Here is a 23,720-nt window from a genome sequence, read left to right on the forward strand (position 1 = left end):
AAGAATCAGAGTTTATTAGTTTCTTTTTAATTCCCTATGCCACCAGAATCTCACACAAAACAATAAATATTAGTTAAAAACCTTTGATCTATGAACAAAACTTGAATAAAATAAGAGTCAGGATATCATCCTTTCCATTTACAGATGAAAAAAGAAAAAAAGAAGAATTACTAGATGTAGGACTGTAGAACTGAAGCTTAGATCTCATTATATTCATACTAAAAAAAAGCTTTCCACTCAACTCACCTCCATGGTTTAGCCACAAACCAAACCCATCATTTTTTCACCTTTTTATGATGACTCTCTGAGGGACATGCAATGGCTCTAAACAAACTAACAATAAAAGTACCTAATGCACACCTCAGGGCAATCACTATGTCTTAATTATGATTTAAAGACCAAAAGACCATTTGAAACTCAAGAGGAAAACAACTACTAAGTAAAGCAATGCTTAACAAAATTAAAACAGGGGCACCTGGGTGGCTTGGTCGGTTAGGCGTCTGACTTCGGATCAGGTCATAATCTCACAGCTTGGAGTTCAAGCCCCGTGTCAAGGCCCTGTGCTGACAGCTCAGAGCCATGAGTCTCCTTCGAATTCTGTCTCTCTCTGTCTCTCTCTCTGCCCCTCCCTCACTCATGCTCTTGCTCGCTCTCTCAAAAATAAATAAAAACATTAAAAAAAAAATTAGAACTAAAGTTTAGCAAATAATGAATCACTGAATAAATTTAAAAATCCACTACAGCATATGAAGTGAGGTAGCAAAACCAAGGGCTCCATGTATGGGGTTATGGGGTCAATTTTAAAAGCTAACACTGGGGTGTCTGGGTGGCTCAGTTGGTTAAGCGTCCGACTTTGGCTCAGGTCATGATCTCATGGTCCTTAAGTTCGAGCCCTGCATCAGGCTCTGTGCTGACAGCTCGGAGCCTGGAGCCTGGAGCCTGTTTCGGGTTCTATGTCTCCCTCTCTCTCTGACCCTCCCCCGTTCATGCTCTGTCTCTCTCTGTCTCAAAAATAAATAAACGTTAAAAAAAATTTATAGGGGCGCCTGGGTGGCTCAGTCGGTTGGGCGGCCGACTTCGGCTCAGGTCATGGTCTCGCGGTCAGTGAGTTCAAGCCCCGCGTCAGGCCCTGTGCTGACAGCTCAGAGCCTGGAGCCTGTTTCAGATTCTGTGTCTCCCTCTCTCTGACCCTCCCCCGTTCATGCTCTGTCTCTCTCTGTCTCAAAAATGAATAAACGTTAAAAAAAATTTTTTTTTTAAATAAATAAAAGCTAATACTGTAAGACTAGAAAATAGAAACAGGAAAAAATGACATTTCATGATACACGTCTTCCTTCTTGTCAGCAGTTTACTAATTTATAACCTGCCCTCCCCAGAGTAAGGTAGCTCATTGTTTCCTACTTTACAGGTCAATGTCACTTCCCTCAAAAACAAAATGTTAAATCAAAAAGATAGGATAAGAAAAAAGAATACAAGTTTATATCCCCTTAATCTAGAAGGTAAAAAAAAAAAAAAATTTTATATATGTGTGTGTGTGTGTGTGTGTGTGTGTGTATAGCTTAGCCAATGACAATAAAAAGGAGACAAAGACCATAGGAATTACAAAAAGAAGATATGTGCTGTATTTATGATTATACAGCTCCAGTAATGGATAAACCCAAAATATAGCAGATGTATTTCTCATCTCCTCATTTGCCTTCTTACAGTTGATGTATTCATTCAGCCAACAACATGGTATATCCCACACAATGGTGATACAAACATGCTTACTAGTAGTTCGTTATGTCCCCAAGTAGAATTATCTCCTTCAAAGACACAACAAAATCAACAAAGATACAGTATCTTTTTTGTTAGCACAAACTTGAAAAAGATGCCAAACACAAAAATAGCATTTTACAGACTTTTCTGGTTTGTGCATGTCTGCAACACTAAATTTCTCAAATATTTAAGTAGTTGGGAAAGAACATATTCTGAAATCTTGTTTGGAAAAGTCCACACAGGGTTACAATAGAAGCAAATTTTTATCACAACTAATCTTATTGAAAAAAGAAAATGTAGGGGGACCTGGCTGGCTCAGTTGGTAGAGCATGTGATTCTTGATCTTAGGGTCATGAGTTGAACCCTATGTTGGGTGACGAAATTAAAAACTAAAATAAAACAGGGGGCACCTGGGTGGCTCAGTCGGTTGGGCGGCCGACTTCAGCTCAGGTCATGATCTTGTGGTCTGTGAGTTTGAGCCCTGCATCGGGCTCCGTGCTGACAGCTTAGAGCCTGGAGTCTGCTTCAAATTCTTTGTCTCCCTCTCTCTCTGCCCCTTCCCCATTTGCACTCTCTCTCTCTGTCTTTCAAAAATGAATAAATGTTGAAAGAAAAATTTTTTAAAAAACTAAAATAAAACAAAACTTTTAAGAATAAAACAATGCTTAAAAAAAGAAAATATTTACAAAAAATTATATGATTCTTTAGTTTCTCATTACAACATATTTTTACTGTTTAAAAGCAATTGCTGGCCCTGTGTAATTTTTTTGAACAATCATTAAAGACTAACTTCCCTTTCTATGAACAATAATATTCATGTCAGTCTTTATTTGCAATTGTGAGATGGTAACTTTACACTTCTAGGTAAGATTCTTTCTAAACAAAGATTAAACACAAAGCTTTATCATTAATGTAAAGAACATCTGGAAAATAACAAATTAACAGTAACACTTGGCATTTCAAGTCACAGGAAATTAGAAACACACCTAAATTATTTTTTTTCTTCCAAGATTTTGTTTAGATTCAAGTCAGTTAACATATAGTACAGTACTGGTTTCAGGAGTAGAATTTAGTGACTCATCACTTACATATAACACCCAGTGCTCATCCCAGCAAGTGCCCTCCTTAATGCCCATCACCCATTTAGCCCATCCCACCCACCCATTTCCCCTCCAGCAATCCTCAGTTTAATCTCTACAGTTAAGAGACCCTTATGGTTTGTCTCCCCCTCTGTTTTTACCTGTTTTCTTTTTCCTTCCGTTCCCCTATGTTCATCTGTTTTGCTTCTTAAATTCCACATCTGAGTGAAATCATATGGTATTTATCTTCCTCTGACTTATTCCACTTAGTATAATATACTATGGTGCCATCCACGTCATTGCAAATGGCAAAATTTCATTCTTTTTGATAGAAATAAATACATCTAAATTTTTTTTAATGTTTTAACTTTCATTTATTTTTGAGAGAGAGAGAGACAGAGAGAGAGAGAGAGAGAGAGAGAGAGAGAGAGAGAGAGAGAGAGAGAGAGAGAATATGAGCCGAGAAGGGGCAGAGAGAAAGAAGGAGACGCAGAATCCGAAGCAGGCTCCAGGCTCTGAGCTGTCAGCACAGAGCCTGACATGGGGCTGAAACCCACAAACTGTGAGATCATGACCTGAGCTGAAGTCTGGGGATTAACCGACTGAGCCACCCAGGCACCCCTGAAATACATCTAAATTCTTAATTGGCTTATTTATGCCTGGATAACATAAACCTGAAAACATTAAACTCAAATCTAACAAAATAAGTCCTTTTGAGAACCTATGTATTTTCTCTACAATTCTGAAATAATTTATAATTACAAATACTGAAACGATTATTTACAGACTGATTTCCCTTTTCATATTTATGCTTTTCTACCTACAAAAAAAGGTGTCCATAATAAGGAAAAATATTAAAGCATACATGATCATAAATGTAAATAAATATTCAAGATAGAAGTCCCAACAGGCCAGGTAAATCATCAGAGGCCCTTCAACCATGCTCCTCCACCTCTGCCTTATATATAGAAAAAAAAAAAAAAAATGATGCTACTACACTCTAATTCAAAGGCAAGAGAGATATTAGAGTCAATAAACAGCACATAAATACGTTACAAGAGTGGAATGTACGGCATGGTGACCATAGTTAATAATACTGTATGATATACTTGAAAGTTGCCTAGATAGATCTTAAAAGTTCTTATCACAAGAAAAAATAAATTCCATAACTATGTACAGTGATGGATGTTATTAGCTAGATTTATTGTGGTAACAATTTTCCAATATATAAAAATATCAAGGCATTTTGTTGTATACCTAAAACTAACATAATATTATATGCCAATTATACCTCAATATAAAAATAATAAACAGTAGCACAGAACAACCTGCTATGCATCAGTTTCTCTCCACACCCAGAGACTATTGACAAATGTCTTAATATTAACCTCTTAGGGACCAAGGGTGTATGACTTAGGATTCAGTTATAAGAAATAGTGCCATATTTTTCACAGAAATAGAAAAAACAATCCTAAAATTCATGTAAAATCATATAAGACCCCAAAGAACCAAAGCAAACCTAAGAAAAAAGAATCAAAGCTGAAAGCATCACACTTCTTGACTTTAAATTACAAAGCTGTAATAATCAAAACATTATGACACTGACATAAAAATAGACACTCCAACGGAACAGAATCAAGAGCTAAAAATAAATTTTCACATCTACAGTCAACCAGTATTTGACAAATGAGCCAAGAATACTCAACGTGTAAAGGACACTCACTTCAATAAATGGTGCTGGGAGAACTGGATAATCACATATAGAAAAACGAAATTGGATCCCATCTTACACCACTCACAAAAATTAACTCAATATGGATTAAAGACTTAAATATAAGACTTGAAATTATAAAACTCCTAGAAGAAAACACAAGGAAAAAGCTCCTTGACATGGATCTTCACAACTATCTTTTTGGATATGACACTAAAAACCACAAGCAACAAAAGTAAAAATGAAGAAGTGAGACTACATCAACATAAAAGCTTCACAGGAAAAGAAACCATCAACAAAATGAAACGGCAATGTACAGAATTAAAGAAAATATCTGTAAATCATATATCCAGTAAGGAGTTAATACTCAAAATATGTAAGTAATCAAATCAAAAGCAAAAAATCAGGAGCAAAAATACAAACAATTGTGGTGCCTAGGTGGCTCAGTAGGTTAAGTGACCAACTTCAGCTCAGATCATGATCTCGCAGTTTTTGAGTTCAAGCCCCACATGGGGCTCTGTGCTGACAGCTCAGAGCCTGGAGCCTGCTTCAGATTCTGTGTCTCCCTCTCTCTATCCCTCCCCTGCTTGCGCGCGTGCTCTAAGATTAAATATTTTTTTAAAAGTTAAAAAAATAAATTATGAATCTTTAAAAAAAAATATAAACAACTGGGCAAAAAAAATGAGCAGAGAAATTGAATATACATTTTTCTGAAGAAAACATACAAATGGCCAAAAGGTACACAATGAGATGCTCAACATCATAATCATCAGGAAAATGCAAATCAAAACAACAACGACATAGCACCTCACACCTACTACAATGGCTATCATCAAAAAGAAAAAAAATAACAGTGTTGGAAAAGATGTGGAGAAAGTGTTGATGGGAATGTACATCCACTATGGAAATAGGATGGAGGTTCCTCAAAAGTTAAAAATAGAACTACCAAATGACCCAGGAATGGGATTTTATATACCCAAAGAAAATGAAATTACTATCTCCAAGAGGTATCTGTATTCATGTGTTCACTGCAGCATTATCCACAATAGCCAAGATAAGGAAATAATCTAAGTGTTCATCTACAGATGAATGGATAAAGAAAATGTCACACACACACACACACACACACACACACACGAATACCATTTAGCCATGAGAAACAAGGAATTCCTGCCATTTGCAACAACATGGGTGGGCCTGGAGGGCATTATGCTAAGTGAAGTAAGTTAGAGAAAGATAAATACTATATGATCTCACTTAAATGTGAAATCTAAAATAGCCACACTTGTAGAAATACAGAATAGAATGGTGGCTGCAAAAAGCTGCAGGGTAGGGGAAATAGTAAGATATTGGGTCAAATGATAAAAACTTCTAATTATAAAATGAAATAAGTTCTGGCAATCTAATGTACACCATGGTGACTACAGTTAAAATACCATATCATACACTTGAAGGTTGCTAGAAGAGTAAATCTTGGGGTATCTGGATAGCTCAGTTAAACCTGACTCCTGATTTCAGCTCAGGTCACAATCTCACAGTTTGTGAGATCAAGCCCCACATCAGGCACTGCGCTGATAGAGTGAAGCCTGCTTGGGACTCGCTCTCCCCTCTCTCTCTTTGCCCCTCCCTCTCTCCTCTCTCTCTCTCAAAATAAATAAATAATAACTTTAAAAAAGAGTAAATCTTAAATGTTCTCACTGCCGCTCCCCCCCAAAAACAAGTATGTGACATGATAGAGATGTGACCCTATTGTGATAATCATTTCACAACATATACATGCACCAAATATTCAAGTGTATACATTAAACTTACACAATGTTACATGTCAGTTATATTTCAATATATATAGGAGTGGAGTGGAGAACAGTGCCACACTCACTTTGAGAAATTTCTACAAGGCATTGTTTCCCAAACAATAGGAAACACGAGAGGAATAAGTTCTAGTATGCACCACCAGATACCATGTCCATAACAAAATTACAGAATTGCCCCACCCAGAACAGATATATCACTAACACAAAGATGTGAGAATAAACAGAAGGTAACCACTGAAACTCAATCTGAGAAACACACCACCTTATTATGCTATGATCAGTAAATTGGCATATGATTACTGCTGTACCTAGAATCCATAATGCCGAGTAAATTGCATCATCCAAGAAATAAATGTACCACATCTTAGCACTCAATACTCATGAATCCAGTTACTGGACAATGCGACACTGCCACAAAAACTAATGTTTCCACACTATTCTCGCTAGCACAAACCACAGTGAGAGCAGGAATGCAATCCCTATTCATTTCTACATCCAAATATCAAATGAATACATCAAGAATGACAGTTATAGAATCATTATTTTACAACTACCAAAACAATAAATGATTCAAGCAAAAATCATAAATGGATATGAAAATCAACATGAGAAAATTACTCATTAAAAAAAGGAAAAAAGTAACTTTACATAACAGAAATATGACAAACACCAGTTGAAACAAGTAGTCAAATTTATTTAACATCCCCAATAATGATACTCTCCTAATTATAATGCTCTGTGCTGAGAACTTATTATCACTATTTCCTGCCAAATATACAAAAACGCATAAACTGACTGTTATCACAAGGAAACATTCAGAGAAATACCAATTGAGGGACAATCAAAAACAAAACAAAACACAACAAAACACTGGCATATACCTTTCAAAAATGTCCACGTAATGAAAATATAGAAAAGTTAAGGAATTGTTCTAGATTAAAGATTAAAATGACACGACAAATAACTGCAATAAGAAATCCCAAACTGGATCCTGGATTGGAAGGAGAAAAGAATTCTGTTTAAATAGGTATTATTGGTATTAACTTACTTATTTACTTACTTATTTATTGGCAAAAGTTGGAGTTCAGTAGACAGAGGCAAGAAGCTGGGAAGACCAAGGTAAATACAGTTCATAAGTTAAAAGTAACAGAGTGTTACACAGAGAAATCCAGAGATGTTCCAGAGGGTCTCCCTTTAGTATTCAGCAAAATACTGATCAGTACATGCATAGGAGAAAACTACCCAACAGTGGGGAGAGAATCAGCCAAGAGGATTATAAAGAAGAATGCCTGGTCCTCACACAAGATAGGAAATAATGCATGCTCCTTCAGCCAAAATGGAAAGCTTCCCAATTCATGGGGAACTGGTTACACTAGAGGGTCTTCCTTTCTGAGTAGTGGGGAATAATTAGCCCTAGAATAATTACTATAGTGAGAACTCTTCACACCAAAAAAAGACACACAAAGCACGAAATCGTTTTCATAATGGTTTCAACTTCATAAAAAACACAAAAGGATCAAATGGTTTCCAAGTAAGCTAACTGCATTCAAAAATAAACCTTAAGGGGTGCCTGGGTGGCTCAGTGTCCAACTTTAGCTTGGGCCATGATCTCCTGGTTCAGGGTTTGAGCCCTGCGTCAGACTCTGCTGACAGCTCAGAGCCCGGAGCCTGTTTCAATTCTGTGTCTCCCTCTCTCTCTCTCTCTCTCTGCCCCTCTCCCACTCACGCTCTGTCTCTCTCTCTCTCTCTCTCTCTCTCAAAAATAAACATTAAAAAATTTTTTTAAAAAGAATAAACCTCAAGAACATTTATAGGAAAATAAAAAAAAAATCAAGCATCCCGTAAATTAACACTCACAATGAGTGGTAATCAATCAAAAGTTACCAGACAAAAAAAAAAGGAAAATGATTGATAATAAGAACAAAAATCAATTGAAACCCAACTAGAATTGGCACAAATGCTAAAATTAGCAACAAAGTCACTAAAATAGTTATTATAGGGGTGACTGGGTGGCTCAGTCAGTTGAGCATCAAACTCTTGATTTCAGCTCAGGTCACAATATCACAGTCGTGAGATCGAGTCCCTCCATGCTCAGTTGGAGCCTGTATGGATTCTCTTTCACCCTCTTTCTCTCTGTTCCTCCCATTTATGTGCACATATGCACACAGGTGCTCTCTCTCTCTCAAAATAAATAAATAAATTTAAAAATAAATAAACAGATAAAATATTAAAAAAAAAAAACAGGAAGATGCTCAACATCACTCATATCAGGGAAATGGAAATCAAAACCAAAATGAGATATCACCTCACACCTGTCAGGATGGCTAAAATCAAAAACTCAAAAAACAACAAGTGTTGCGGCGCCTAGGTGGTTCAGTCGGTTAAGTGTCCACCTTTGGCTCAGGTCATGATCTCGCGGTTGGTGAGTTCAAGACCTGCATCAGGCTCTGTGCTGACAACTCAGAGCCTGAAGCCTGTCTTGGATTCTGTGCCTTCCTCTTTCTGTCTCTCCCCTGCTCACACTGTGTGTGTGTCTCTCTCTCTCAAAAATAAACAAATATTAAAAAAATTTTTTAAAGAAACAAGTGGTGGTCAACAAAAGAAAGCTGGAGTAGCCATACTTATATCAGACAATCTAGATATTAAAATAAAGACTGTATCAAGAGATGTAGAAGGGCATCATATCATAATCAAGGGGTCTATCCACCAAGAAGACCTAACAATGTAAACATTTATGTGCCTAATGTGGGAGTACCCAAATATATAAATCAGTTAATCACAAACGTAAAGAAACTCATCAGTAGTAATACCATAATAGTAGGAGACTTCAACACCCCACTCACAGCAATGGACAGATCATCTAATCAAAAACAAGGAAACAATGGCTTTGAATGACACACTGGACCAGATGGACTTAACAGATATATTCAGAACATTTCATCCTAAAGCAGCAGAATATACATTCTTCTCCTGTTCACAGGAAACGTTCTCCAAAATAGAACATATACTGGAACACAAATAAGCCCTAAGTAAGTACAAAAAGATCAAGATCATACCATGCATATTTTCAGACCACAACACTATGGAATTCGAAATCAACCACAAGAAAAAATTTGGAAAGGTAAAAAATACTTGGAGACTAAAGAACATCCTACTGAAGAATGAATGGGCCAACCAAGAAGTTAAAGAGGAAATTAAAAAGGTCATGGAAGCCAATGAAAATTGTAACACCACAACCCAAAACCTCTGGGATGCAGCAAAGATGGCCATAAGAGGAAAGTATATAGAAATCCAGGCCTTCCTAAAGAAGGAAGAAAGATCTCAGATACACAACCTAACCTTAAGCCTTAAGGAGCTGGAAAAAGAACAGCAAACAAAACCCAAAACCAGCAGAAGACAGGAAATAATAAACATTAGAGCAGAAGTTAATGTCATCGAAACCAAAAAAAAAAAAAAAAAAAAAAAACAGTAGAAAAGATCAATGAAACCAGAAGCTGGTTCTTGGAAAGAATTAACAAAATTGATAAACCACCAGGCAGTTTAATCAAGAAGAAAAAGGAAAGGACCCAAATAAATAAAATCAAGAATGAGAGAGGAGAGATTACAACCAACACAACCAGAATAAAAACCATAATAAGAGAATATTATGAGCAATTATATGCCAATAAAATGGGCAATCTGGAAGAAATGGATAAATTCCTAGAAACATATACACTACCAAAACTGAAACAGGAAGAAATCGCAAATTTGAACAGACCCATAACCAGTAAGGAAATCGAATCAGTAATCAAAAATCTGCCAAAAAACAAGAGTCCAGGGCCAGATGGCTTTCCAGGGGAATTCTACCAAACATTTAAGGAAGAGTTAACACCTACTCTCTTGAAGGCGTTCCAAAAAATAGAAATGGAAGGAAAACTTCCAAGCTCTTTCTATGAAGCCAGCATTACCTTGATTCCAAAAGCAGACAGAGACCCCACTAAAAAGGAGAACTACAGACCAATTTCCCTGATGAACATGGATGCAGAAATCCTCAACAAGGTATTAGCCAACCAGATCCAACACTACATTAAAAAAATTATTCACCACGACCAAGTGGGATTTATACCTGGGATGCAGGGCTGGTTCAATATCCGCAAAACAATTAACATGATTCATCACATCAATAAGAGAAAGGACAAGAACCACATGATCCTCTCAATAGATGCAAGGAAGCATTTGACAAAATACAGCATCCTTTCTTGATAAAAACCCTCAAGAAAGTAGGGATAGAAGGGGCATACCTCAAGATCATAAAAGCCATATATGGAAGACCCAAACGCTAATATCATCCTCAATGGGGAAAAAGGGAGAACTTTCCCGCTAAGGTCAGGAACAAGACAGGGATGTCCACTCTCACCACTGTTATCCAACATATTATTGGAAGTCTTAGCCTCTGCAGTCAGTCAACACAAAGAAATAAAAGGCATCCAAACTGGCCAGGAGGAGGTCAAACTTTCACTCCTCGCAGATGACATGACACTGTACATGGAAAACCCAAAAGATATCACCAAAAATTACTAGAACTGCTTCGTGAATATAGCAAAGTTGCAGGATATAAAATCAATGCACAGAAAATCAGTTGCATTCCTATGTACCAACAATGAAGAGACAGAAAGAGAAATCAAGGAATCTATCCCATTTACAGTGGCACAAAAGACAATAAAATACCTAGGAATAAATCTAACCAAAGAGGTGAAAAATCTATACACTGAAAATTATAGAAAGCTTATGAAAGAAATTGAAGAAGACACAAAAAAATGGAAAAAGATTCCATGCTCCTGGATAGGAAGAACAAATATTGTTAAAATGTCGGTCGATACTACCCAAAGGAATCTACATATTCAATGCAATCCCTATCAAAGTAACACCAGCATTCTTCACAGAGCTAGAACAAATGATCCTATAATTTGTATGGAACCAGAAAAGACCCCGAATAGCCAAAGCAATCTTGAAAAAGGAAACCAAAGCAGGAGGCATCACGATCCCAGACTTCAAGCTACACTACAAAGCCTAATCATCATGACAGTATGGTACTGGCACAAGAACACTCAGATCAATGGAACAGAATAGAGAATCCAGAAATGGACCCACAAACGTATGACCAACTAATCTTTGACAAAGCAGGAAAGAATATCCAATGGAATAAAGACAGCCTCTTCAGCAAGAGGTGCTGGGAAAACTGGACAGCGACATGCAGAAGAATAAACCTGGACCACTTTCTTATACCATACACAAAAATAAACTCAAAATGGATGAAAGACCTCAATGGAAGACAGGAAGCCATCAAAATCCTCGAGGAGAAAGCAGGCAAAAACCTCTTTGATCTTGCCCGCAGCAACTTCTTACTCAACACGTCTCCGGAAGCAAGGGAAACAAAAGCAAAAATGAACTACTGGCATCTCATCAAAATAAAAAGCTTCTTTCTGCACAGCGAAGGAAACAATCAGCAAAACTCAAAGGCAACTGACAGAATGGGAGAAGATATTTGCAAATGACCTATCAGATAAAGGGTTAGTATCCAAAATCTACAAAGAACTTATCAAACTCAACACCCAAAAAACAAATAATCCAGTGAAGAAATGGGCAAAAGACCTGAATAGACACTTCTCCAAAGAAGACATCCAGATGGCCAACCGACACATGAAAAAATGCTCAACATCACTCATCATCAGGGAAATACAAATCAAAACCACAATGAGAACCACCTTACACCTGTCAGAATGGCTAACATTAACAACTCAGGCAACAACAGATGTTGGCAAGGATGCGGACAAAGAGGATCTCTTTTGCACTGTTGGTGGCAGTGCAAGCTGGTGCAGCCACTCTGGAAAACAGTATGGAGGTTCCTCAAAAAACGAAAAATAGAACTCCCCTAGGACCCAGCAATTGCACTACTAGGCATTTATCCAAGGGATACAGGTGTGCTGTTTCAAAGGGACACATGCACCCCCATGTTTATAGCAGCACTATCAACAATGGCCAAAGTATGGAAAGAGCCCAAATGTCCCTCGACAGATGAATGGATTAAGAAGATGTGGTCTATATATGCAATGGAATATTACCCAGCAATCAAAAATAATGAAATCTTGCCATTTGCAACTACGTGGATGGAACTGGAGGGTATTATGCTAAGCAAAATCACTCAGATAAAGACAAATATCATATGACTTCACTCATATGTAGAATTTAAGAGACAAAACAGATGAATACAAGGGAAGACAAGCAAAAATAATATAAAAACAGGGAGGGGGACAAAACATAAGAGACTCTTAAATGTGGAGAACAGAGGGTTGCTGGAGTTGTGGGAGGGGGGATGGGCTAAATGGGTAAAGGCATTAAGCAATCTACTCCTGAAATCACTGTTGCACTACATGTTAACTAATTTGGATATAAATGAAGAAAGAAAGAAAGAAAGAAAGAAAGAAAGAAAGAAAGAAAGAAAGAAAGAAAGAAAGAAAGAAAGAAAGAAAAAAAGAAAGACTTATTCTTCTCAAACTATGCAAAAAAAAAAAAAAAAAGCTAGAAAAGCAATGATAGCTTCCAAATTTACCAAAACCACATAAAGACACACACACACAAAAGACAATTACAGGCCAATATCTCTGATGAACACAAATGCAAAAATCTTCAACAAAATATTAGCAAAGCAAATCCAACAATACATTTAAAAAAATCATTCACCACAATCAAGTGAGATTAATTCCTGGGATGCAGGGTGGTCCAATATTTGCAAATCAATCAACGAGATACATCCTATGAACAAGAAAGGATAAAAACCTATGATTATTTCAACAGATGCAGAAAAAGCATTTGGGAAAGTGCAACATCCATTCATCATAAAACCCCCAACAAAGTAGGTTGAAAGGGAACATACCTCAAAATAATAAGTCCTTATGTGAAAACCCACAGCTAACATCATTATCAATTGTGAAAAACTGGGAGTTTTTGCCCTAAATTCAGTAACAAGACAAGGATATCCACTCTCACCACTTTTATTCAACATGGTACTGGGAAGTCCTAGCCACAGCAATCAGCAAAAAAAAAGAAATAAAAGGCATCCAAATTAGTAAAGAAGAAGTCAAAGTCTATTTGCAGATGACAGGATACTATATATAGAAAACCCTACAGACTCCACCAAAAACTACTAGAACTGATAAATGAATTCTTGTGTTACTGATTTTAGTTATTCTGACAGGTATGAGGTGATTGTGGTTTTGATTTGCATTTCCCTGATGATTAGATCTGGAGCATCTCTTCATGTATCTACTGGCCATCTGTATATGTCTTATTTGGAGAAATGTCTGTTCACATCAACTGCTTAGTTTTTAATTGGATTATTTCTTTTTTGGATGTTGATTTGCATAAGTTATATATTTTGGATACTAACCACTTACTGGATATATCATTTGCAAATATCTTCTCCCATCCACTAAGCTGTTTTTCAGTTTTGTTTCCTTTGCTGTGCAAAAGCTGTTTATTTTGATGTATTCCCAATAGTTTTTTGTGTTTTTTTTTTCTCCTTTTTGCTGTTGTTGCTTTTGTTTCCCTTGTCTTAGGAGACATATCTAGAAAAATGTTGCTGCGGCCAATGTCAGAAAATTACTGTCTGTGCTCTTTTCTAGGATTTTTATGGTTTTAGCTCCCACATTTAGGTCTTTAATCCATTTTGAGTTATTTTTGTGTATGGTATAAGAAAATGGTCCTGGGGCGCCTGGGTGGCTCCATCAGTTGAGCGTCCGACTTCGGCTCAGGTCATGATCTCACAGTTCGTGAGTTCAAGCCCCGTGTTGGGCTCTGTGCTGACTGCTCAGAACCTGGAGCCTGCTTTACATTCTGTGTCTCCCTCTCTCTCTGCCCCTTCCCTGCTCATGCTCTGTCTCTGTCTCAAAAATAAATAATAATTAAAAAAATAAAATGGCCCAGTTTCATTCTTTGGCATGTGGCTATCCAGTTTTCCCAATACCATTTGTTGAAAAGACTTTTTCCTTTTTTTTTTGATGTGTATTTATTTAATTTGAGAGAGAGTGTGTGTGAGTGGAGTGGGGGCAGGGCAGAGAAATAAAGAGAAAGAGAAAGTGGAGGGGGGGAGGGAGGGAGAGGGAGAATCCCAAGCAGGCTCCACGCTGTCAGCACAGTATCTGATGCAGGGTTCAATCTCGTGAACTGTGAGATCATGACCTGAGCCAAAATCAAGTGTCAGATGCTTAACCTACTGAGCCACCCAGGTGTCCCAAGACTGTCTTTTTCCCATTACATATTTTTGCTTCCTTTGTCAAAGATTGACCATATAATTGTGGGTTGATTTCTGGGTTTTCTATTGACTTATGTGTCTATTTTTGTGCCAGTACCATACTACTTCGGTTACTACAGCTCTGTAGTATATCTTGAAATCTGAGATTGTGATAACCTCGTTTTGTTTTTCTTTTTCAAGATTGCTTTGGCTATTCAGGATCTTTTGTGGTTCCATATAAATTTTAGGATTGTTTGCTCTACTTCTGTGAAAAATGCTGTTGGTATTTTGATAGGGATTGCATTAAATCTGTAGATTGCTTTGAATAGTATAGACATTTACCAATATTTGTTCTTCCAATCCATGAGTATGGAATACCTTTCCATTTGTTTGTGTTATCTTCAGTTTCTTTCATCAGTGTTTTATAGTTTTTGGTGTACAGGTCTTTCACCTCCTTGGTTAAGTTTATTCTTAGATATTTTTTATTTTTGGTGTAATTGTATATGGGATTGTTTCCTTAATTTTTCTTTCTGCTTCTTCATTACTGGTATATTGAAATGCAACAGATTTCTGTATACTGATGTTGTATTCTGTTGATATATCTGGTAAGTGGTTAATATCCAAAATATATAAAGAACTTATACAAATCAACATCCAAAAAAAAAATAATCCAATTAAAAACTAAGCATTTGATGTGAACAGACATTTTGCCAAATAAGACATATACAGATGGCCAATAGACACATGAAGAGATGCTCCAGATCTAATCATCAGGGAAATGCAAATCAAAACCACAATCACCTCATACCTGTCAGAATAACAACAATCAGTAATACAAGAAACAACATGTGTGGAGAAAAGGGAACCCTTGTGCACTGTTGGTGGAACCATAAACTGGTGCAGCCACTGTGGAAAACAGTATGGAAATTCTTCAAAAAATTAAAAACAGAATTACCACATGACCCAGTAATCCCACTACTAGGTATTTACCCAAAGAATACAAAACACTAATTTGAAAAAATACATGTACCTGTATCTTTATTGCAGAATTACTTACAACAGCCAAATCATGAAAGCAACCCAAGTGTCCACTGATGGATGAATGGATAAAGAAAACATGATATGGAGCACCTTGCCAGCTCAGTCACTAAAGCATTCAACCCTTGATGTTGGGGTTTTGAGTTTGAGCCCCTCGCTGGGCATAGAGCTCAACTGAAAAAAAAAAGAAGGGGTACCTGGGTGGCTCAGGTCATGATCTCATGATTCGTGAGTTCAAGCGCCACATCAGGCTCTGGGCTGACAGCTCAGAGCCTGGAGCCTGCTTCACATTCTGTGTCTCCCTCTCTCTCTGCACCTCCCCAACTCGTGCTCTGACTCTCAAAAATAAATAAAAACATTAGAACAAGTTTTAAAAAAAGGAGACGATGTGGTATTTGTGTCCAATAAAATATTACTCAGCCACAAAAAAGAATGAAATTCTTGCTATTTGCAACAACATGGGTGGCACTAGATGGTATAATGGTAAGTGAAGTCAGTCAAAGAAAGATAAATATGATATGATTTCACTCACAGGTGAAATTCACTAACTTAAATGTGAATTTAAGAAGTAAAGCAAATAAAGAAAGGAAAAAAGGCAAACAAAAAACCACTCTAAAATATAAAGGATGAACTGATGGTTACCAGATGGTTACCAGGAGGATGTTCAGGTGAAATAGGTGAAGGGGATTAAGAGTACACTCACCATGAAAACAGTGAGTAATATATAGAATTGTGGAATCACTATAATGTACATCTAAAACTAATATAACACTATGTTAATTACACTGAAATTAAAAAACAATTTTGTAATATTTTTTAAGTTAAAAAAATTTAAAAGTTGACATTTGATCAAAGGCATGAAAAAGGTAAAAAGATCCAGTGATACAACTATCTGGGGGATGAATACTCCTGGTAGAGGGCACAGTAAATGCAAAATAAAAAAAGTCTTGAGGTACCTTTCTTGCACCCAGCAACCTTGGAGTCTGCTCTTAGTTGGGGCCATCCTGCACCTAAGACAGGAAGATGGTGGCCACAAAGAAGATGAAAAAGTCGCTAGAGTTGATGAACTCTAGGCTCCAGCTCATAATGAAAAGTGGAAAGTATGTGCTGGGATAGAAGCATACTCTGAAAATGATCAGACATGGCAAAGTGAAATTGGTCATCTTCGCCAACAACTGCCCACCCCTGAGGAAATGTGAAACAGACACTACATCATAGTGGCCAAAACTGGTGTCCACTACAGTGGCAATAATATTGAACTGGACACAGTATGTGGGAAATACTACAGAGTATGCATACTGGCTATCAGTGATCCAGGTGATTCTGATATCATTAGAAGCATGGACAGCACAGACTAATGAAAAGTAAATCATGCAAAATTTTTCAATAAAAACAGCTAGAGCTTGTTTAAAAAAAAAAATGTGGAAGCAGAACTATGCCTGTTATGTTCAAGGAAAAGGAGCCAGAGAAGCTGGGTGGCTCAACCTCATGGTTGGCAAGTTTGAGCGCCACACTGGGCTTGCTGCTGTCGGCACAGAACCCACTTCGGATCCTCTGCCCACCCCCCTCTCTCTGTCCCTCCTCCACTTGTGCTCTCTTTCTCAAAAATAAATAAAACATTAAAAAAGAAAGAAAAGAAAAAGAGGCCAATGTGGCTGAAACACAGTTAGCAAAAGAGAAGAGGAATTACATTAGGAGAGGATTCAAGACTAGAAAGCTAGATCATTTGTATCTTGTAGGCAATGTTAATTTCTAGTTCTTAAACTGAATGAGACAGAAAATCTCAGTATTTTGAACAGAATATGATCTGATTTAGATTTTTAAAAAAGATCACTCTGGCTTTTGCTATAATCTAACTGAGTGATAATCATATCTTGGTCCAGGTTGGTAGCAGAAGAGGTGGTAGTAGTCAGATCCAGACACGTGAAGACAGAGCCATTTGTTATCCAATGCAAAAGATAAGAGTCAAGGACAGTACCAAGGTTTTGGGCTTAGGTGCCAAAAGGGTTACAGCCAATTACTGATATAGGAAGGAAAAGCTATGTTCAAATATTATAACTGAATAGTGCCTCCCTCCTCCCCCCACCACCCACCCCCCCACAACCTTCACCCCCCGGCAAAGATGACCACATCCTAATCCCTGGAACCTGTGAATATGTTACCTTACACGGCAAAAAGGGATTCTGGAGGTGTGATAATGATCCTGAGATTGGAAGATTATCAGAATGGGCCCAACATATAATCACATGAGTCTTTATAAAGAGAGGCAGATGGTCAGAGTCAGAAAAGAAAATGTGACAACAGAAGCAGAGGGAGAAGGGGGAAGTGAAGATGGAAGCAGAGAGACAGAGATGTGAAAACAGCAGCTGAGGTTGCAGTGATGCCACTGCTGGCTTGGAATTTTAAAGAAGGTCATGAGCTAAGGAATGCAGGTAGTCCCTGAAAGCTGGAAAAGGCAAGGAAACCGATTCTCCCCCAGAGCCTCCAGAAAGAACCCAATTCTGTGGCCTACTATAGACTTACGATCTCCAGAATTATAAAATGGTAAGTTTGTGTTGTTTTAAACTGCTAAATTTGTAGCAATTTGTCACAACAGCAATAGAAAATTAATGTAAATACAATAGTTTGAATATTTAGAAATTAAGAACTATATGTATCAGATTTTTTTGTATTATAACAAAATCTCCTTCAAAACTTGAAAACAATGCCATAGGACTAGAAGACTGTACACTCAGAAGGTATTGTGTCAAGTTAAACAAATGTCTTAGCATTATAAATAAACTGTAACTCCTTATAAACTTTTCATGCAATTTTTAATGAATTCTGGGAGTATCCTTTTTGATAAAGACAAAAAACGAGGGCACCTGGGTGGCTCAGTCGGTTAAGCATCAGAGTCTCAATTTCAGTTCAGGTCATGATCTTATGGTTCATGGGGGGTGGAGCCCAGAGTTGAGCTCTGCCCTGACAGCATGGAGCATGCTTGAGATTCTCTCTCTCCTTTCCACTCCACTCCTCCCAGAACACACTCTCTCACTCTCGCAAGGTAAATAAATAAACTTTAAAAAAAAAATGTTTAAAAAAGACAAAAAACAGAAGTCATTAATGACATCTCTATTACTCAAAAACAAAAAATATATATATTTCACATAAAATTTAAGGCACATTTTGTAAAAATTTTTTATAAAGTATTTTTTATTTTATTATCTTTTCAAGCAAGCTCTACATCCAACATGAGGCCTAAACTCATGACCCTGAGATCAAGAGTTGCATGCTTTATGGACTAAGCCAGCCAGGCACCTTTAGGTACCTTTAGGTACATTTTTAATTTCTGTTCTTCTGAGCAAAACCATGTTACTGGATGATTTTGCTCTTACTCCAAATAATGGACAACGGGATTTTACTATGTATCTAAAAAACAAACAAACAAACAAAAAAAACTAAAAAAAAAAACAAAACAAAACAAAAAAACCAATTAACTATTTTATCTAACGAAAGGAAAAATGTTAATAATAAGTTGGTTTTTCAGAGTTACTCTAGGAAAGTAACAACTATAAATTTATTTCATCTACCAAATATTAAAGCAACTCCTACTATTATAAAACTCTTTTGGGGCACCTGGTGGCTCAGTCAATTAAGTGTCCAACTTCAGCTCAGGTCGTGATCTCACGGTTCAGGAGTTCGAGCCCCAAGTCAGGTCTTTGCTGACAGCTCAGAGCTTGGAGCCTGCTTCAAATTCTGTCTCCCTCTCTCTCTGCCCCTCCCCCACTCACGCTCTCTTTCCAAAATAAATAAAAAATAGTAATAAAATAAAATTCTTCTATTTGTAAAAATGTAGATTCCAAGTCAATCAAAACATTGTTTAAAATTTCTGGAAACTTTTTAGATTAGGTATCAATGTTTATATTAATAAATGAAAAAAAGAACACAGGTCCTACATGTATCTTTACAAAAGTCCTTAACAATTACTAAGTCCTTTTTCACAGACAAGAATTAAAATCAATCAGGAAATATCAGCAATTTTAGTTGTAATTTTTTTCATCAAATTTTTAAAAAATTTTAAGTTTATTTATTTTGAGACAGGGAGAGCATGAGTGGGGGATGAGTAGAGAGAGAGGGAGAGAGAGAGATTGAGAGAGAGACGGGGGGGGGGGGGGAGAGAGAGAGAGAGAGAGAGAAAGAGAGAGAGAGAATCACAATCAGGCTCCTTTACTGTCAGCAAAGAGCCCGACACAGGGCTTGAACTCCCAAAACTGAGATTATGACCTGAGCAGAAATCAAGAGACGCTTAGGCAACTGAGCCACCCAGGTGCCTCTTAGCATCACATTTTAGAAAAAATATTTTTACTGTCACTTTTTCTCTAGAGGTTGAAATAATAAAACAAAAACCATCTAAATTTTTACTGAAGATGATTTTTAACTTTCTAACATTAACTGCATTAGTATCCTGGAAAACCACTGTCTACAATGCTGTTCTACCTATAGATTGTGGGTGTTAACACAGGCAGTATCTGGTCACTCCTAATGCTGATAATATATCTGAAAGATATTTTTATTAGGAACAATTTAAACACGATACAGTTGTTTCCAGAAGGATAGCAAAATCATTTTCCTTCCTTTGTTCAGTTTCCACACTAAATATAATCCACATTTAGAGCATTCTTATTTCTCTTAGTTATGTGGCTATTCCTATGCTTAAAACCAGCTACTTAAGAACACTGAACAAAGACCCTTACCCTTTGTTACACATGATTCAATAGATTTATCTTTTTCTACTTTACTGGCAAAAATTACATTTCCACAAAATAAAGTGTTGGGTTAGTTAACTTGAGCTAGTAGTTAGGATATGATGCTAAAACAAGGCTAAACTGACTATGTGATCATATACAACCAATTAATTTTCATTTTCTACAGGGTCAGAGGCAGCATCAAAACCCCTGCTGGTCAGTTCTTTGGTCACAAGGAGAGCCAGTTGGGTCAAATGTACAGCTAGGTCAGCACAAATCCACTATCAGCATGTTCCATTTATCAACTTTACTACAAACAAATCATGTAAGAGCTGTCATCTCGTAAGAGAAAAACACCAATATTATACCCACATAAAAGAGATGATAACCTAAGAGGTAAAATCTAATCTAACATGTAAAATCTATTTTAGATGTTAAACTGAAAAAATATTTTTAAATCTAATTCCATTAATCAATAGCTATACTATGCATTTAAAAAAAACCACACTAAATTATTAGTCCTATCGCTAAAACAGATAATGGTGACAGTAATGTTCTTCTCTCAACTAAAAGAATAGTATAAAATATTTAAAAAGATGACAACCCTTAATCCCTTTAACCTCTCAGTTTATTAATCCATGTACTTTACCTTTATGTATCAATTGTAATCTAAGAAAAACTATACCTTCAAATTATAATAAAAATTATGTTCCAAAGAGAGACAAATCTGTCTATTTTTTTATTACTGGTAATAACCGTTACCCAATCACTTTTCTATTCTCAGTTTCTCTTCTGACCTATAACTCCCATAATATGCTGCAGTCAATGGAATTACCACTTCAGTCCTTTAGATTTGCCTCTCCTAGAGACAGCGAATTCCTTAAGAATAGCATGTCTTCCTCCTGGCCTTCTCCCCACCTTCAGTCCCTTAGAGTATAAACTGACACACTACATAATTCATTTGCTCACAGATCAGCCTCTCCTACTAACTACACTATGAAATTCTGTAGACACTAGGTGTGTTTCATCAACCCTTTACACAGTGGCAGGCTATACAAGACTTTTGAATACATGCAGTTGAACACTGAACAACTTAATGTTTGACTCTTTTCTATCCCACTCAGTATTTAAGAAGCACCCTCCAAATATGGACCACTGTGTTTTTTTGCATGAATCTCTGACCCAAGACACATTTTCTTCTGTTCCTACTAGTTTCAATAGTCTCTTTGGAGGGAAAAGCCTTGGATTATGCCTGGTTCCTTCTTCAATACAAATCGTTGCTACAAGATAATAGAGTTAAGTATATACCTAATTTAGTAAAATCTCACAATAACATCCTTGATTAACCACGTGATCCTTACAAAATTTATAAACCTATAAATTCCAACACCTTTTTTAGTTTACACTAAGACTAAAGAATGCTTCCCAATATAACTGATATTAAGAAGGATGCCTGGAGAGATGGAGGTGGGAGCGGGGCGGGGGGTGGGGGGGAGTAGACCATAGTGAAAGAACAATTTAACACACTTCTTCCATTTCCACCTTTATCCCAAGAGAATTTAAACGTTAAGGGAAAAAATGGAGGTAGAATCTGTGACTCCAGAATAAGCCACAAAGAAACAAAAGACGCTTAATTTGCAAACTGTTTGTTTTAACCTACCCTTTCAAATAATTTTTCAAGAAGGATTTTTTTTTTAAATCCACAGAATCTTTTGCTGTATCCAGGCGCAGCTGGATCTCCTCTCACCCAACACACCCCACCTCCATACACATACACACAGCGTTACCACTGAGTCTCTGTACCAAACCAACCATCTCGGGAAAAATTAAATCATGAGGATCATTTCCTAATCCTTGCTGAAAAATACTTATAATTCTTTTTCCCACAGGAAAATTAACTATTCTAACGGGATTGTCGAGGGAAGGGGGGGTGGTGCTCATTATCATGCAGCTTCTCATTCTCCATAAGGAGGAAAATGGCAATAACTTCCAACAGACAACTGCTCTTCTACAGTAACCCCGGTTAGAAACTAAAAAATAAACAAAAATACCAGTCTCTTGAGGCATTTACATGAATATAAAACTGAGGCACTTTACTTTGCAACAACATAGCCCCTTAAAAATCCTCCAGAGCTTGGGGGAGGGGGTGATCCATCAATCCCCCCCACACCCCTGCCATATGGGGGAGCAGGATTCTGTCAAATAGAAAAAAACACTCTCCGCCTCCACCGCCATCCCGAACACTGACGGGTACCGAGTGCGGGGGCGGCCGAGGGCAGAAGAAGCGAAGAGGCGGGGACACGACACATACACCGCAACGAGGACTGATTCATGGCTTTTTAAAATGTTTTAAAGCTACAATTTCCTCCAGCCGGAGGTTTCTCACCAATTCACCAGACCCAGCTCCCACCCTATTCTCCCCCTCCTCCGCCCTCGAGGGCTTAGCTGGGCTGGGTCCCCGCCGCGGCCCCAGCCCCGCGCGCCCTGCGCCCCCAAGCGCGGCCCCCGGCCCGGGGATCCCCCACGCGCTGCCCACCAGAGGCCCGACGCGCCCAGGCCGGGACATGCTTCACACCTGGATGTAGTTGTTCTCGCAGTAGTCTGCCACCCGTTCCAGATTCGTGTAACTGTCGAAGAGGGCCCGGCGGCCCCCCGGGATTTCCTCCTCCAGCAGCATCTGCAGCTCCGCCATCTTCACATCCTCCTCCTCCTCATACAGACCGCAGAGGTAGCGGCGGCAGCAGTGCCTGGGAAACCCAAGACTGGGAGAGGAGGAGCAGCGGCGACCGCGGCGGCGGCAACTCGCGAGGAGCGAGAAACACCCCCCGCGCGCGACAGGGGAGGGGGCAACAGAACGGGGGCGGGGCGCGAGCCGACGGACTCCGAGGACGGTCACCGCGGCGACGGACGGACGGGCGCGCGCACGCGCGCTCCCCTCCCTCCGCCCCCGGGCGCCCGAAAAAGATTCCCACCCTCCGCCGCGCCGCCCGCCCCTCCCCCACTTTCGGCGTTTCCTAGCGACCGCGGGAGTGGGGGCCGGGAAGCGCGCGGGAGTCGGGCGCGCGGTTAACCCTTCGGCCCCCGCAAGTTGCGTGGCTCGCTAAGTGTCTCCGGCGGCTTTTGTTGGTCCGAGTGAACGCGCTACCCGGCTCTGCTGTCTTCCCGCCCGCGCCCTCTTCGACTCCCCTTCGCGTTATTCTCAACCTGAGGCCGAACTCCGTGGTCATTGGACTGAAGGATAGCAGCCCACAAAAGTTCCGTGCAGCTTTAAATGCGCCTTGCTTTCCATTTTTCTCTTCTTCTTTGACCTTATCCATCCTCTTTGGT

The 23,720-nt window shown here is 38.3% G+C and overlaps 1 protein-coding gene and 1 pseudogene across 43 annotated transcripts in view; one reads left to right on the forward strand and one right to left on the reverse strand.

Moving 5' to 3' along the window:
• Nucleotides 1–23,238, reverse strand: part of ABI2 (abl interactor 2) — a 115,810-nt gene extending 92,572 nt beyond the window's left edge. For 42 of the 43 annotated variants that reach the window (XM_058708440.1, XM_058708422.1, XM_058708403.1 and 39 more), the window contains exon 1: nt 22,969–23,238. In XM_058708440.1, the coding sequence (XP_058564423.1) occupies nt 22,969–23,085 (117 nt within the window). In that variant the 5' untranslated portion in view covers nt 23,086–23,238. Of the gene's footprint in view, nt 1–22,929; nt 22,949–22,968 lie in introns of those variants that run through there. The other variant, XM_058708184.1, reaches the window with a different exon arrangement.
• LOC131493713 (large ribosomal subunit protein eL30-like) lies at nt 16,400–17,027 on the forward strand (annotated as a pseudogene).
• Nucleotides 23,239–23,720: the final 482 nt, after the last annotated feature.

Source organism: Neofelis nebulosa, chromosome 2, assembly GCF_028018385.1.
Source record: "Neofelis nebulosa isolate mNeoNeb1 chromosome 2, mNeoNeb1.pri, whole genome shotgun sequence".
Lineage (NCBI taxonomy): Eukaryota > Metazoa > Chordata > Mammalia > Carnivora > Felidae > Neofelis > Neofelis nebulosa.